General features: G+C 35.3%; 1 protein-coding gene across 5 annotated transcripts; it reads right to left on the bottom strand.

The window, feature by feature from the left end:
• Positions 1-2,194: 2,194 nt before the first annotated feature.
• On the bottom strand, positions 2,195-13,952 carry LOC105776632 (protein SEMI-ROLLED LEAF 2). Of its 5 annotated transcripts, XM_012599404.2 has the most exons (22): positions 13,934-13,952; positions 13,695-13,772; positions 13,244-13,411; positions 12,591-12,665; positions 11,904-12,019; positions 11,044-11,158; positions 10,634-10,762; positions 9,682-9,729; positions 9,115-9,269; positions 8,820-9,016; positions 8,432-8,724; positions 8,183-8,332; positions 7,760-8,092; positions 7,525-7,674; positions 6,677-6,752; positions 5,573-5,700; positions 5,265-5,465; positions 4,474-4,614; positions 4,270-4,398; positions 3,249-3,449; positions 2,809-2,968; positions 2,195-2,606 (listed from the first exon to the last, which is right to left on the bottom strand). In XM_012599404.2, exons 3-21 carry the CDS (start codon positions 13,376-13,378, stop codon positions 2,813-2,815), a joined length of 2,928 nt encoding a protein of 975 aa, XP_012454858.1. In that variant the 5' UTR covers positions 13,379-13,411; positions 13,695-13,772; positions 13,934-13,952; the 3' UTR covers positions 2,195-2,606; positions 2,809-2,812. The 5 variants fall into 5 exon arrangements, with proteins under 5 accessions (XP_012454858.1, XP_012454860.1, XP_012454861.1 ...); XM_012599406.1 differs by lacking the exon at positions 13,934-13,952 and having other exon boundaries at positions 2,195-2,553; positions 13,695-13,860; XM_012599407.1 differs by lacking the exon at positions 13,934-13,952 and having other exon boundaries at positions 7,525-7,671; positions 13,695-13,860.
• Positions 13,953-16,556: the final 2,604 nt, after the last annotated feature.

Here is a 16,556-nt window from a genome sequence, read left to right as displayed (position 1 = left end):
CGGCCTCCTTGGCTTCGACACCCCTTGCGCTCGAACCAAGTACCAAGACCTTACCTACCAGCTTCTCCTTAAGCGCGGATTTTCACGGATATTTCTTCAACATGTGTGGACCGTCGCAAAGAAAGCATTTTAGCTTGTCCCTTTTCCTCTTGGGTTTCTTCTTCCCAACTCGTGGTTTCCCATTACCACCATTGTCGCCATTGCCATTGCCATTAACTCTATCTTCCTTGTGATCCATTTCACATACGCCCCTTCCATCGGACTTGGAAGACCCAAGCTTATCTTTCCCTAGACCAAGCTTAATCACGGACTCAACTACCGTCATGGCTTCCGACAGCTTTTGGACACCTCTTTGTTCCACCTCCTGTCTGACCCATAGCTTCAATCCCTTTTGAAAAGCAAGCAATACTTCTTCATCGGTCACATTTGAAACTTGGAACATGAGTTCCTTGAACTCTCGAACATACTCCCCCACTGTGCCCCGTTGCATTATTCCTTACAACTTTGCCCGAGCTTCTTCCTCGGCAAACTCTAGGTAAAACTGTCCCTTCAATTCGCATTGGAACTCTTGCCATGTTCCAATCTCACCTTGCCTTTTATCTGTGGTCCTGCCTCGCCACCATAAAAGCGCAATGTTAGTAAGAAACATTGAAGCAGTATTTACCTTAACTGCATCGTCCCTGATACCTTTGGCACGGAAGTAGTGTTCCATCCTCCACAAGAAATTGTCCACATCGCATGCAGACCTTGTCCCCACAAACTCTTTCGGCTTCGGGACATCCTCGTTATTGAGTGCTGCATTTGCCACTCCTTTCCCCACGGCTGCTAGACACAAGGCTAGCTCTCCCTCGAGCTCCTCTATTCTTGTGCTCAAAGCCCTTGTCGTGGCCAATGTTTCCTCCTTCAAAGCCATCATCATGGCCTCGAGAGCATCGTTCCTCTCCGTCAGCTTCTTCCTTTGGGAATCTAGCAACTCTCGCACGTTATCCCTTTGGGAAGTGAGACACTCGGTAACAAAGTCCCTAGACTGCTCCCTCAAGTCATCAATGCTTTCCCCAAGCGCATTGCCCGACTCTTTTGCATCCTCCATGGACTCTTCAAGTTTCCCCACGCGTTCCTCAACAGCCGACAACATCTCTCTCAAAGACTTCCTCCCCCACCTTTGTTCAAACTCTTCTCTTGACATCCCAAGGGTGCCTTTGAACCAACAACTCGAATATTACTTGGTTCAAACCTGGCTCTGATATCACTTGTCACGGAGCTAGACCTTTCGTCTCGTAAACCGTGCGGCCTTAGGCGATCCGTTTGCTTCAAACTCACCTAAGTCAGCCTTTACGCCCAAAAGTGAGGATTCCTTAGAACTCCTCCAAGGCACCAATTTGTATAGCGGAAGCGATTGTGCCAAAAGAAGCCACAAGAGAACAACAGGAAGCCAAAGAAAGAATGCACACAAAGTGTTTGAGTAAATACTCAAGAATTCTATTACTCTTAAGAATTCAAGTTACAATGGATGAATACAAATGAGGGGGAGGCTCTCTATTTATAGTTGAGCTCCCCCAAAACCGACGGTCAAGATACAATTACATCGACGGACGAGATTAATCCATATCCCTTAATTTTAGGGATTTACAAGATATGCCTTATCAAATCTAATCTAATCTTTACAAGATATGATTCTCTCTATCTTCTAAGATTAGTTACCATATTAGCCTAAGTTGTCATCTCTTCACTATCGGGCCAACCAGGCTTTAATCTGACAGGCTTCTCCAATATCTCTTTGAATCGGGCCAGTTCTTGTGAGCCAAATGATCCCCATCTGAGCAATAGACCTCCATTGGATGCATTTGGTGCGATGGTCACGAGCTTTGAACTGCGGCCCGTGACATTTAGACACACCATCCCATTGATAAAATAAAATAAAATGTGTTAACAGCAGGGACTTATTTGTGTGATCAATTTTGGTCCAAAAATATATCTAATAGATAATATGGAGAAAATTGTCAAGTTCAGGGACTAAGCTTTTATCAAAAACTTGAAATTTTTTTTATACCATCTACAAGCAATTGAGTCAAGGAGTTTTAAGATTCAGAAACGACATAGGACTAAAATAATAAAGTTTGACACCTAAACTACTACAAAGCTAAACGCATTTCTTGATTCATCAATCATAATATTTTAAAACATACAGAACAAGGAGGATAAACCAAAAGTTACATTATCATGGAAATGTCATACAAAAGAATTATCTTTGCCCTACAATGCTCTCTTGTACAAGTTACTATAAAACAATATACAAAAAGGAAAAACAAAAACAAAAGAAAAGAAACATGTTCAAACTATACTCTAGTATATGACGCCCATCCTACCTCTGTTTTTGGTGCAATGGGGAGAATCGCATAGAATAAGCTTCCATGGATACACAAAAAATTGAAGGAATTGACAATTGTCTGGATTATTACATATAATATGAATATATGCATGTATGAAACGTCTCCAACCTCTAGCATCCGGCTGCTTTCAAGGAACTTATCATATGGGCTTGATGGTAGTATCCTGAAAAAATGTTGCTTACTAATTAACTTCAGATCTTCTGAAAACTCCACTTCCTGAAATAGAAAAAAATTAATTTACCAAAACTACTATTATTGGTTGCATAAATAATGCGCATCCATGGTAACAAAAATAAAAACAAAAAGAAAAGCATTAATAATTGTCCAGAAAAGAATACAGAAAGAAAAAGAAGAAAGTAAACTAAGTAAGATTGTTATATATATGTATGCATGTACGTGTGCATAAAAGATATCAAACCTTTTTAGCATCCAGCTGCTTTCAAGAACTTGTCATAGGGACTTGATGGCGGTAATTTGAATGAATGTTGTCCATACTCCAATGAACAGACAGCAAGTTGTCCCCTTGCATGAACTTGCTCGTTGCTAATCAACTTGAGATCTTCTGAAAACTCCACTTTCTGAAATAGAGAAAAGATTAATCCACAAAAGATACTATTATTGGTTGCATCAATACTATTTAATTCATTAAACTCATGTTATTGTACCATGCCAATTAGTACTATTAGCAATCATCGATAATACTACTATTTACATGTAAAATTATCCACAGTACTGAAAGGCAATGGTACAAATTACACTTTTACTTAGGGAAGAAAGTGGAAAGGATAATCAGACACTCCACACAAGAAATTAAGACATTAATACAAATGCTTTTCATGTGTTCATAAACCAACTCACCACATTCGGTAAACAGAGGACCTCCTTTCCATTTTCCTCAAAGGTTGCCTTGGCTTCCTGTTGATGCTTGAAGCTATGAATCACCGACATCTTCTGCTGTTTACCTATTATAAGAGCTTCACACTGACTCCTCATTTGTTCATAAGGAATGGGTGTAGGCGAAACTGAAAAGCTTGCTACTTGTCGCGCTGTTTCCAGAACCTATGGCAAACAAATAAATATAATTCATGAGAAAATGAATGAAAGCTAGATAGATCTCTTGAGACAATGTTATGAAGATTGTTTAGATTAGCTCTCTGGACCCAAAAGCCAAGAATCAATTTAAATAGCATAAAACCGATTAAATAGTTTCTCTCCTCTAACTTCCAAGTTTTTTAGTTTTGAGTAGCTCAATACATGCATTGATGAGTTTATATGTAGTTCAATTCTGAAAGGAAAAAAACCCCTCAAATTCCCAACTAAGCTGAACTAGGGAGGCTGGTTACAGTTAGAGAATAAAACATATTGCATGACTAAAGGTAAGGTACAAAGATGCATAATTTTAATGTTGAAGAATTAAACGTGTTTGATCTAGGTCAAATTCATTGATCAGTTTATAGATATATGCATTAAAGTTTATATGCTATATTATCTTGTCTAGCATGCAATAGAATACATGATGTATGTAACATGTATGGTCTGACACAACTCGCAAGTAAAAGCAAATGTTTGAAACATTTACAACAAAACAAAGGCACTGAAACTGCAGTGTTATGTAGCGAAACTTATTACTCACCCAAAGAAGCAACTTTTAATTCCACCCACAATCCAACAAACACAAAGCAGTCTCTACCTGTTTTAAGATTTTATAAATTCTAAGAACCTTAGATGAAGAAAGGCAGACTTCTCCGTACACCACCTTTCTTCACCAGAGGAGTTGAATAAAGACATATCATCCTTTTGTAGATTTTATTGTTTCCAAATTCATTGAGAAATTGCAATATATATATATATATAAATATATATTAACTGCTCATCTTACCGAATCCAAAAGTTCATTGACACTTAGCACATCTAGTGTACTGAGAGATAGTGATGCTTTGCGACCTGATTGACTTCCATTGCCTTCAGGAAAGGCTTCATCATCAGTTATTGCAGCAAGTGGCATAATCTGAAAGAAAACCATCAAGTCAACCAAACAATATCATAGTATTTTAGGAAAGGATGTAATCCAAACAAGATATACCTCTTCAAATGCCAGAAACTCCATCTGCGCAAGTGGGGAACATGGTCTTGGGGTCTCCATAAACAATGGAGCACCAAATGGGTATGCATCATCTGGTGAAAAGCCCTCAAGAATTTGTTTCTTAATACTTGATAATTCATCCTGTAAGAAGCAAACAGAGGTGGTTACGAATCTTATTTGCAACCAAGTTCTGATAAGTTCTATCAATTCCTTTGACATGAAATTTGGAATAACTTGATAAGATGCGACACCATTGTCTCAATACCTTTCCAAGAGCATTGATAATAAATGTAACTATAACCCTTTAAAAGCCACAAACATGAACAAGGGAGAGAGGGCAACAATTCACTGATAATAAATGATTCTCTCATTTTATCCTGCTATTTTCTTGCCATGAGAACCTTTCTTCTTATATTTCATCTAATGCAGTAGCTCCCACCATTCAAAGCATCAATACTCCTAATTACATTCTGCTTTATGATGATTCTTTTCATTAGTTAACAAATAGCTGCTCACAGCCAAAATCTTTCATATAAAAGGTTTATTAATTGAAGGAACCTTAAATATCTAGTCCAAAGCACCTTTGTTCCACACTATCATCACTTTAAGAAAAATAATTTACATCAGTGTAAATGACAATGTACTACCGAAAGACCCATCACACAACCTCTGATGATGCAACTGCTTGTCATCTTCAATGGTAAATAGTTATCACTGTCAACAGAGCTAGGGGTGATGGCAGAGAATAAACCTTAAAACAAAAGACTAAAAATAAGAAACTGATGCATTACCTCCGACAATTTGTCAAACTTAATCATGAAATGGGAAATGACAGTCTCCTTCAAATGAAGATCATCTAGCTCTATTGCCAAGAGAGCTTTTGATGCAGCAGCATCATCTTCCTTTGATCCATATGCTACACTGTCCACATCAGATTTCACACGCACAGCCTGGAGTCTCACATCCTCAACTAATTTGAGGTAAGGATCAACCTGTGTGAAGGATGATAGACTCAAGTATTAGCCTGTTGGCACATATAAAAAAAGAACTGTGGTATCAATATAAATGATCTAATATAGTTGAAGGATAAGAAACTGACTATTTTATCTGTCAGAGATGCTTTAACAATAGGAATTAACTCTGGAAGATCGCCTGCCCTGGCTGAGAAAATAAGCATGTAGGATGCCAAGGTAAAGAGAGACCTTCTGCGAGACGGTTGCAAACCTCCTTCAACATGCATGCAAGAACAGATGTTAGAATTTTTAACCAATTTGAACAAGCACCCAACCTAAAACCAGTTGTTGAAATGGGAAGAGGCCAAGTTTAATATAAGACTAAATGCAATATATGATTTAACCGTGACAAGATAACACACTTCAATAGGCCCTCCATAATGTATACATGGAGACAAAGAACCCTACCACGTCACAAACTTGGACAGCTAACATGCATCAACTACTAGCAAGCTAAAACAGAGAGACAATTGGATCTGAATGTTTCAAACTTGCATTGCCTGCATAAAAGTCTATTACATATATCCTATTCATAGGCAATACAAAAAATAAGGAAAAGAAATCTACATTTGTTAATCTCTATTTAAAGCAATTACACCAATATTCACAACTAGGAAATCTTCAACAAATTCACCTATAATTCAGCCAACATTATTTAGCTAGAATCTGGTCAACTCTTCGACACAATTGGAATAAATCACATCTTGAAAACTGTTCATTTTCCCTCACCAGAGACAAGAAAAAATAAAAGGCTATTCAATGCAAAGCAATTTTTGATGCTATCCTGTTTATTATTATGTGCATGATCTTACATAAACAATCAATTACCTTTTATGCACCCACTAAGCATGTGCTAAAAGGTATCGTATTGACAGGAAAACTGGACGGGCATAGAACCACACATCAATTATATATTTTTACTTGGTAAATATCTAGACAATAATTAAAATAAAGCTTTTGAGCCAAAGTTTTCCTTGTGATGATTTTTTAGATAGATGGGAGAAAAATTAATATAGCATCACAATAAACACCAACGAACATAAACACAGTCATGGAAGTGTATGGAATGATCCAATTTGTGAGGCTTCCACTTGACAAAATGGACAGAAAGCATAATCCTACAGCATGTGTACATATAGCACTGAGTTCTTTCACTCTATAAAAAACATAACACCAATACTGTAACATACCTTCTTGATCCAGAGAGATGCTCCTCAAGGAGAATGCCAACTGAAAACTCCGAACTAGGGCCATGTGACTGGAGGTCTATCATCAGCAAGTTAATCAATAGACCAGTTCAGAAATAGCTACCAAAATGCAAAGAAAGCTGCTAATAGCATAAAAAATTAGATGTAACAGATTTCCATAGACAAAACGCATAGGAATCTTCCTAGCAGAAGATCTGGACCATTCCTCTTAGAAACTCAAAATCATATCCAAATTCTATCACAACCCAATTATTGGTCCATGACACACCTCACAGCAGAAACAAGAAAAATAAAGGATAAACCTAACTTAGGTTCGTTCAACAGCAAGGTTGACATTGTTACTCCACTTTGAGTTTTTTGGGTGATGGTAGATTGTACCGACAACTAGAAAGAGACAAGACACTAAAGAGGGAGTTGACATTATTATTTTTGTTTTACATCCATGGAAAAACATCCATGGTGAGAACTAGAACTTCTATAATATTTGAAAAGGACATTTCTAATATCAAATTAAGCACAATCAGCAGTAGCAACAAATAAATAAGTTGTCCATTCATCTATTTTGGGTTCTTCCAAAATATTTCCATTACCAAAAGTAACATATTTTCCAATTTCACTATTCTACCTCTTTTTTTGTATCATACTTCATCTTAAAAAAAAATTCCATAGGTGAAGTGGTAGGCCAAAGATCCCCAGCCAGGTAGCTCTATTCCTCAAGAAAGTTATCCTATCCCAATACTATATTTTGATAAACCATGTTTTGAGTCAAGACCATCCAAGTGCAGGAGAATAACATTTTGGAACAAAGGCAGCATAAAAGTACCAGTTACCTTGGATCGGGTAAACAATACTGCAAGATAAAATGAATGGGCCATAGCCTCAAAATTTGCAGGGGTATTATCGGTGGAATTCGCCTGGACCCATATCGATGAAAGAAGAAGACTCACTTGATGGCTGCTTAATCGAAGGGAAGTAAGCTGCTAAAACAATTCAGATACATAAGAAAACTAAGTAGTGTCTAATTGATAATAACACCAAAAAAAAAAAATGACAACAGTTTCACACCATTTTTCTATCACCCAGAGCATGCTTGAAACTAAATGAATTCCCATGGAACTGATAGATTATTGATCCTTCATTTCCATTTTCTTTTAGTCTTTCTGTTTGTTCTTTACCTTCATCCTGAAAGGCAAAGCTGTGACTTCTTACCTTCACAGATGCACCAACTGATAAGTCAGAAGAAACAGTTTCAGCAATTTTTTTATTTTGTTCTGATGAAGGCGAAAGCAAGGATGGCATAAGCACAATGGAGAAAATGCTGTGTGCCCCAACTCGAGTTTCATGGTCTGGATGGGACATTGCAAGGAGCAACTGGTGAAATAGAGCATCAGGGAAGGTCTGTGACAGATTATAATGTCAGAACTTAGAACTTACATGCATGTACAAGATAAGAACAAATATGACAGTATATTACCCAAGAATACTTGCCTTTTTATGATATGATATGTTTGGGATGGAAGAAATGATATTTGCGGTTCGATGAACAGAAGAGATAGTTGATCTTGCAACAATATTGTTGGTCGAAATATTCTCTAGTACCACAGCCATCATATCAAGAATTGGTCCCACATCCCCAACCTGTTAAATACATATAAAAAAAGAGTTTCAACTAAATTGGGGTTTGGGGGGGGGGGAGGTCAACTAGAAGTTGGATGTGCACAAGAACATTTTCCCAACCTTATTTGAGAGCTGTGAGATACACTTTTCTAAGGCCAACAGAAGATCAGTGTTATATTTATCAATATCACCCCCAGAACTTGATAGTTCAGCTGAATTTTGAAGGCACTTTCGTAAATGCTTCATCAAGTCAGCTATTGTACCAATGATTGCCATTGAGGGCTGAAGCTTTGCATTTTGTGCAAGCTGAGTTATGACATTGACAATGTTAACTTGTATATGAGGTTGCTTGGCTACATTCTTATGCTCCATGTGCTTCACCAAGATAGCCAATAGTTGATCAGATTTTTCTCCTGATATCAAAATAAAAATATCATTATATCTACAAAAAAATTTATTAAAAAAGGTATATAGTAAGAAGGATTAATGCTAAAAATTTCACAGCAACCTGTTTCTTCAATTAGCAACTGCAAGTATATTAAAAGAGAAAAAGCAACTCCTTTCTCTTTGGACCAGTGATTTTCAGCATCAAAATTATGAAAAAGAGGTTCAAGAACTCGCCGGATAGTTGTTGCTTCTTTTGCCAATCTGGCTATATTACTCAATATAACCCTTGCCCAATAAGATGGACTTTTGGAAGTATCCCTGTTAAAGAGCCAAATGAAGCAGATTATATTTGGACATATCATAAAATATATCCTAATGAACAGAATGCAACGAGTTATAATGAAATAATGCCGTACATGGTTGGATCAAAGTCTGGGTTAATTACAAGGTTTGGTACAGACAATGACTTCTCATCGATATCTAGGACGGATGAACCATTTTCACCCACTTTACTTCCATTGACAGGGGACATTTGGATATCCATGTAGTTCTCCAAGGTCACTGATATGATCTACACAAGATAAAAAATTCATGATGAACAAAAAGGCTAATACCTACTGCTCATCTGTTTGTCTACTGTGCGCTTTACAATATTTAGGAGATTCAAGAGGCAAAAGGCTGAAACTCCAAAATAGAACTGAGAGAAGCTGAACTGAGAAACAGATAAAGAGATTAATCCAAAATTTTGAGTGGACAAAAATATAGTTCTCTTTACGTTTCAGCTCCATTTCAATCTTTCTAATGAAGCTCCAGTTGGGTGAAAGAGACTTAATTATTTCAAGATTTTTCAGTGAAGCTGCAGCTAGGACTAAAATATACTTAGTTACATTTGCATAATTAAATTGTATCAGATCAGAGAAGCATCAAGATTTGAATACAAAAGTGAATTGGTAGGAAAGCCACCACTGGAAAAGATAACTTACACTATCGAAGTCCATTGATATATGAGAGTGTTCACCCATGAAGCAGACCTAGGCAGAAGTAATGAGAAAAAGAGAAAGTGGTAAGTGACCAGAATTGGAAGTCAAAGCAAACAAATATGAGTAGAAAATACTAAATGAGAAAAGAAGTACCGAAAATGAAACATTATTAATGAATACAATATCTGAATAAAATTATTTAAAAAGAGAAACTCCATGAAAAAAAGCAGGAATTAATCTGACTTGTAAAGAACTGGATGCTAACTCATTTTTTTTACAACATAAGGTTATTTACCGGTGGATTAAAGTTGTAAGTTCAACAAAAGCACACTTGATAACCCCTTATTCCCTTACAGTCCTTACAGAATTAACTTCTTTCATATCTAAAAAAAAATCAATCTAAACAATTGTTTGAACTGTTAACTAGTCTAGGCTCAACCTTATCCTACATTAAGAAACACAAAGCAGCGAAAACCAAGCCTCTTTCCATTGAAAAATATTGCAATAAGTCAGCCACTTAGTTTAAAGGATGTCTTCTAACTGAGGATTCGGACTGTTGCATAAAGGTAGAAAAGAAGAAGCTACTTGAAAATATTTAAATAATCTGTACGATAATCTTGCCGAGCCTATCCTTAAAACTGGTAGACAGTAGTCATTTCCGGTAATCAAACCAGAAAATTCACTGGAAACAAGTCTAAATCAGCAGAATAGGAAAATTGTGAAGAAAAGAATGACCAGAAAGACATGCATGCACGCAACTACAACAAGTGTTAGATACAAGAAATAATAGATAAAAGAGAACACAATGACGGTTTGAACATATGCATGCATGTGTAATAAGGAGGAAAAGTTATGGCTACTTAAAAATGTTAGCTCAGCTAATGTAAGTGCATTTATTATTTGGGAAAGAAGAGTTACTTTTGTGAAATATTCAAAATCAAAGAGAAAACTCTACCATGGAAGCCAGAACTTGCAATCCTGATGAACGTAAATGCAAAGCTCTGTCATCATCTCCATATTCTTGAGCCAGTTGACAAAGTTTAGGAATAAGGCCCTCTAATTGGAACATATGTGTGCCATCCATCTAGTTTCAAATCCCATAGAATTAGAAAAAATAAAAAATAAAAAAAATATGCCAGTTACAGCTAATATGTAAATCATTCTGTCTCTATTCTGTTTGCGATCTAAAACCAAAAAGTGAATTGCTAATCTGCTATATTATCATTCTGCAGGTCTCAGTCCAGTAAGTTGTCTACATTCAAAACTTAAAAGGCAGTGATAGAAACATCAAGTTCGAAGGCTACTTGGCAACTGCTATCAGTGCCACACCTGTATGTACCACTGGCATTTCAGTACTACACGCACCTGACTATTTATGAAATCTACAAGAGCATTGCAACCCAAAATTCGCATTTCATCCTGTCGGTTTTGTTCCAAAAGAGCCCGAATGATCCCTAATAAACTACTAGCAAAAAGTGGCCTGCAAGAATAAAGTGCTCCCGTGAATGATACAAATAAAATAAAAGCTACCTCATAAACTAAGGTAAATATAAACAATGAAGACAATCATAAACACCTGATTAGTTCCCTAAATACAAAAAAAGAAAACTGAATCCGTGAAGGTAGATAAAATTACTAGAATAATTTTCTAAATAATTTAATCCTTCACCAAGCATGATCTTGAACTACATCAAAAACCCATTTTATTTTTTTATGCAAAAATATGGTTAAGTTTTAGAATCACAAAATACTCAAAAGTTTAGTTGACATGTCAAAGTTCTAAGGAAGCATCTGCACCTTAGTAATATAATCTCTCAAAACATAAAAAGCATAAATTATTATTTATTGAACATATGTACCTATTTAATTGATAAAACCAAAATGTTAATCTTTATATTACCAGTATTCTTGACATGCAACCAAAGACAAGGTGAAACTTCAGATAATAACAAAGAAGGTTAGTAATTAGATTATAAATTAATAAGTAGTTATCTTCCAACGTTTAATCCCTGCTAGAATATGGTCCCCCAACCCTTAAACAATAAGTCACAATAACAAGCCAAATATTATGCTCTACCTAACATATAGTTATTAAAGTTCAGTGGTTCTTTCTTTGAAACTCCCCTGTTCCAAACTGCACACCCCAAAATGAAATGTGGCTGAAAAATTGATGCCAAAAGATTTTTATATCATTAAATGTTAAACTTTCAACACATCAAACTTACATCTGCTCCTTGCATGACGATAGCAGTTTTCTATAAATGCACAATACGGCTTTCACACATCCAAAGTTCTCATTCCGTAAATCCTTGAAACATCTTTGCTCTAGGTTACTTGTAATCTGTGCAGACAAATTGTTTAAAGATGTGAAAAAACAAATCAGCAAGCAATTCAGTAAAGTTATATGCATTTTAAGGATTTAGTAAATTTCAAACTAATTTTGAACATCTCAAGGATACTTGCATTAATTTGAACTTTCCGAAGATTAATACCAATTAAAACCTTTCAATCAGTTTTGCACATTTCTTGACAAAATTTACCAACATTTCAGAAAATATTTGCAAACCATCTCAAATTTAACTAATATAAAATAACCATCTTAAAAGCAAGATTGGATCCTAAACAACTAGAAGATATAAAACATCACCAAACTTATTATTAGAGAAGCCAATAGAATAGAAAATTATTGTCACTTACAAGTTTCGTATTTTCATTTAGACTAGCAGAGATAAAGATAAGCACTTGTCAAAAAAAAAAAAACAAAATTGTGGAAACCAACATTGTAAAAAATTTTGAAAATGGGGATAAGAACTCGCCAACAAAATAGTGGAAAACAGAATATTAACATTTAAGAATTCCATATTAGAATCAAACTCCTCCAGGATAAATGAACTAAAGAAAACCCACAATACCTTTGGTATTCTTAATGGGTTCCTCGAAGCATATTCACAGAGCTTCCCAATTTTCCTATCGTTTGGTTCTGCATCCTGTCAAATCAAATGTAATTGGAAAATTGGTAAGCATACAAATACCCGTTTTTCTTCCTTTTTATAATGTTTTCTGCCCACAATCTGGGATGAAGAGGTATGTTACCATTCAAAGGGCCTAAGGACCATTTCCAGAAGCATATAAATGTGATCACAAATATAAGAACAAACTAATAGAAATAGGTTCACTTCTTCGTCAATGTTGATATTGTTCAACAATATCAAATACCACAGACAGTAGAAACTTTAACTTACGCAGCTAAAACAAAAATAGCAGCGGCAGCAGTTGTTGTGGTAGATCTTACAGGCAATCTATACTTCTATAAACTTCAAAATCTATATCTATTACAAGTCTTAAAGCCATCACTCAATACAAATAGACAATATAAGAACCATACTACACGCTTAACGGAATTTAATATTGAACGTCAATCGTTCAGTATAAACTACAAAACAATAAACAAGCTGGACTAGTATCCAAAGGCAATTTTCACTAGAAGAACCAAACATTAAAGAAATAACTAGTAAAAAATTCCCAAATTCAAGTAAAAATAGACAGAAGATGAGCTGAAAATTACCTGATTTCGGGGGAAAATTTCAGCTAGCAACTTCTTGTATCTTTTAACAGGTTGTCTTGACCTTGCACGCATCGAAGGGCAGAAGAAACAGAGGTTACCGCAAGCGGGCACAACCCGTCTTGACATTACCCCCATTTTTCTTCAATGAAAATCCAAGCACACACTTATCTGAAAATCCAAATTAACACCAAAAACAAAAATCAACTAAAATACTACACAGCAATCCGAAGAAAATGAACAAAACATGCCAATTTACTCATTGATCATAACGGTCAAACTTGGAACAACACTAGAAACAAAAAGCACTAACTAAATTTCTATCATATGCCAAGGAAGAATCAGCAAAATTCAAGGTCATCAAACTTCTTATTTCAGAAAAAAAAAAAGAGCTAAAGATTAAAAACTAGAATGAAAGCAAACTTATTGAGAATTAAGAAAAAAAAAAACCCACCAATTCAAATACTGAAACTCTTAATCTACTAAAAGAAAATTAGCTCAACAGATCGCCGATCTGGCTTATCCCTGAGAGCTGTAAAAGAAAAAAAGAGAAATGGTTCAACGAAAATAGTTCCAGAAAAAAATATATTTTCGAAGAAAGTCCAACTCATGCATCATTCTATTACTTTTATATAATAATATAAGTAATTATATAATTTATCGTCAAATTAAATCGTAATTAATTGTTTTTACTTCAGTAAACTGCCAATTGGAAGAAAAGATAATGGCTTCTCAGGTCCCCTGGAACAGTGTTTTTCTTTTTATTAATTTTTAATAATTGCAAGCTAAAATTCTGCTTTGCTTTTTAATTACTGTGTAAAATCAAATACAAAGAAAATTAGGGAGATAAAGTCACGGAGCGTTTAGATTTTTGCAAGGGAAAGATGGCCCACGTGTAGTTGTCTTCTTTATATATTTTCTGGTCGGGGTAGTGCTCTTATTTATTTAGTACCGTGTTTCACAGGACATTGATTGTAACTCTAGCGTCTCTTTTTGAACACGATTATTGAAAATGGATGGCTGCTCCCAGCCGCATGATGACAAAACCTCCAAACGGTTCCGAAAATTAAGGGATGTTAATTGAGTTTTTTATTCGAATATATTTAATTAGGGGAGGAGAATGAGATGATTTGGATCGAATTTAAATTTTCCTATCTACGACAAATTATTTTATGAATTATTTTCGTCACATTATTCATAATTTTGTCCAATTAAAAGAAAAAAAATTTTATTTGAAAGTTCAATCTAATGTACGTATAATGTGGTGGAAAAATTCATAAAATAATTTCTCTTATAATATAATGATCTTCTCATTGAGTCAAGAGGTTGTTGGCGAATATTGTTTTTTAATACTTCTAAAAATAAGTTAATTTTGAGATTATGTCTCAAAAGCGACACTTCTTCCATGAGCTTTAGAAGTCTTAGAAATATTGATAAATATTTATATATATTGATAAATCTTTAAATATTTTTGTAAATGATTAATTTTGATAAAAGCTTAGAAATACTTGATAAATCTTTAAAATATTAGTAAATTTTAGATATATTGATAAATCATTAAAACATTAGTAAATTCTTAAAATTTATATATATATATATTTTACGATGGCATCTGATGATCATTCATTTGAATTTGGTGTTTTTAATCTTTGAAACACTAAAAAAGGTACCATAAAGTATATTGGCTACACTTCAACAACCATGAGTATTATAATAAAAAAAACCATGGGTATTAAGGTTAGGACTCGCTATAATTTTTCACTCCTTTTTCTTTTTTAGATAAATAGTTGGCTTCCATTAACAAAGAGGGAGAAAACAAGATATACCAAACGTTGCCCCAACAAACAAATATCTGAAAAAACAACAAAAAATCACTCCCACAATAAATCAAAACCATGTTTCCATTATAAACAAATTTTGGGGATGAACTTGTCTCAGTTTATTCCCGAGATGATGAATTGCCCGTGGCTTCCCCAATCCACAGATGTTCCAGATTTTCATTGTGTTCAGTTACCCTGCCTAGCAGAGTTAGCGGATATATCTTTATTGCATTGTAGTACACCGATATCTTCTTAAATCAAAATAATAAATTTGCTACTCAAATTTCTTTGTCTTTTTCCCCCTCATCCATCTAGATTGGACTATCCTTATCGTCCGAACCTAATTCCATAAACCCAGCCACATTGGACTCAACACCTCTACGCCCAACTCCAATCTAAGTATTTCCATGAGTTCCCGAGAGTATCCCCCATCAGTGACACTGATTTTGAAATTGGGAATAGGATCAAAATTTCCTGGTATATCCACATGATTACGCCATGAAGATTCCCTTTCCTTATACATGGTTTGACCTCTCGTTCCATCTGGTTCTCACAACCAACGACTAACTCCCACTGGATCTCGCCTTGTCGGATCTCTCAATGTAATATCTTAACCAAAAATAATCTGGGATGGATCCACCCTCACCCTCACCCTCACCCTCACCAGACAAAAACTTTCCACGTGTCCAAGTTTGCCACAGATAAAATAGAATAGACTAAGCTTTTCATATTGAAACCAAGCATAATACAATCTATCACCTAATAGGACCTTCTTTTTCCTTTTAAGTTCCAAACACACATCTAGACAAACATTTATCCTCATAAACTGCTACAACCCCAATAAAGGAAAATCGGTATCGTACTCCATAAATTCTCCCAAAAAAAGACCCAAACCTTCGTGCCATTGTTTCCAACATAAGCAGCGGTGGAAAATCATGTATTTGAATCCAAAATATAGCATTATTAAGAGGCAACTGAACTAGATCTTCTCCACTTTGTAAATTATGCGGCAATAGTAAATGGTTATTGAAAAACCACGGCATTCCCTCAATCACCCTGTTCAAATCAACAACATCTGCCATAGTGTTTCACAGGGATGAAAAATTGACAACATCTCACCCAAATTAGAAATGGCGATGCCCCCAATTGGGTGCCATAAATCTGCCATAGTGTTTCACAGGGATGAAAAATTGACCACACTATCTGTCAAAAAAGTTCTGACCAAAAAAAATAAAAATCATCATCAGACACTTTCGAATCCTCATGAAAAGCCTCATCATCCTTGTTGGCAAGATGCATATTTGTCAACTCATCCTCCATTGAAGCACTACCTCAGATAGGAAGGCCAGTAAAACCACCAGAAAACTGACTCTAAACATGTCAACAAGGACAGATGAAAAACATGCTAGAGAAATGACAGATGAAAAACATGGATTATTCACTCCCCTTTTTTTATTTCACATAAAATTTGAAACCTTTTTTTATTAAATGCTAAA

This window comes from Gossypium raimondii, chromosome 10 (genome assembly GCF_025698545.1).
Source record: "Gossypium raimondii isolate GPD5lz chromosome 10, ASM2569854v1, whole genome shotgun sequence".
Taxonomy (NCBI): domain Eukaryota; kingdom Viridiplantae; phylum Streptophyta; class Magnoliopsida; order Malvales; family Malvaceae; genus Gossypium; species Gossypium raimondii.
This window is presented reverse-complemented; position numbering and strand designations above follow the sequence as displayed.

Coding starts and splice junctions, on each gene's coding strand:
- LOC105776632 (XM_012599404.2), bottom strand. CDS start 13,378: ATGGGGGTAATGTCAAGACGGGTTGTGCCCGCTTGCGGTAACCTCTGT. Junction 9,017..9,114: donor CCAGACTTTGATCCAACCAT/GTACGGCATTAT, acceptor GCTCTTTAACAG/GGATACTTCCAAAAGTCCAT. Junction 5,466..5,572: donor CATCTCTGACAGATAAAATA/GTCAGTTTCTTA, acceptor TCCTTCACACAG/GTTGATCCTTACCTCAAATT.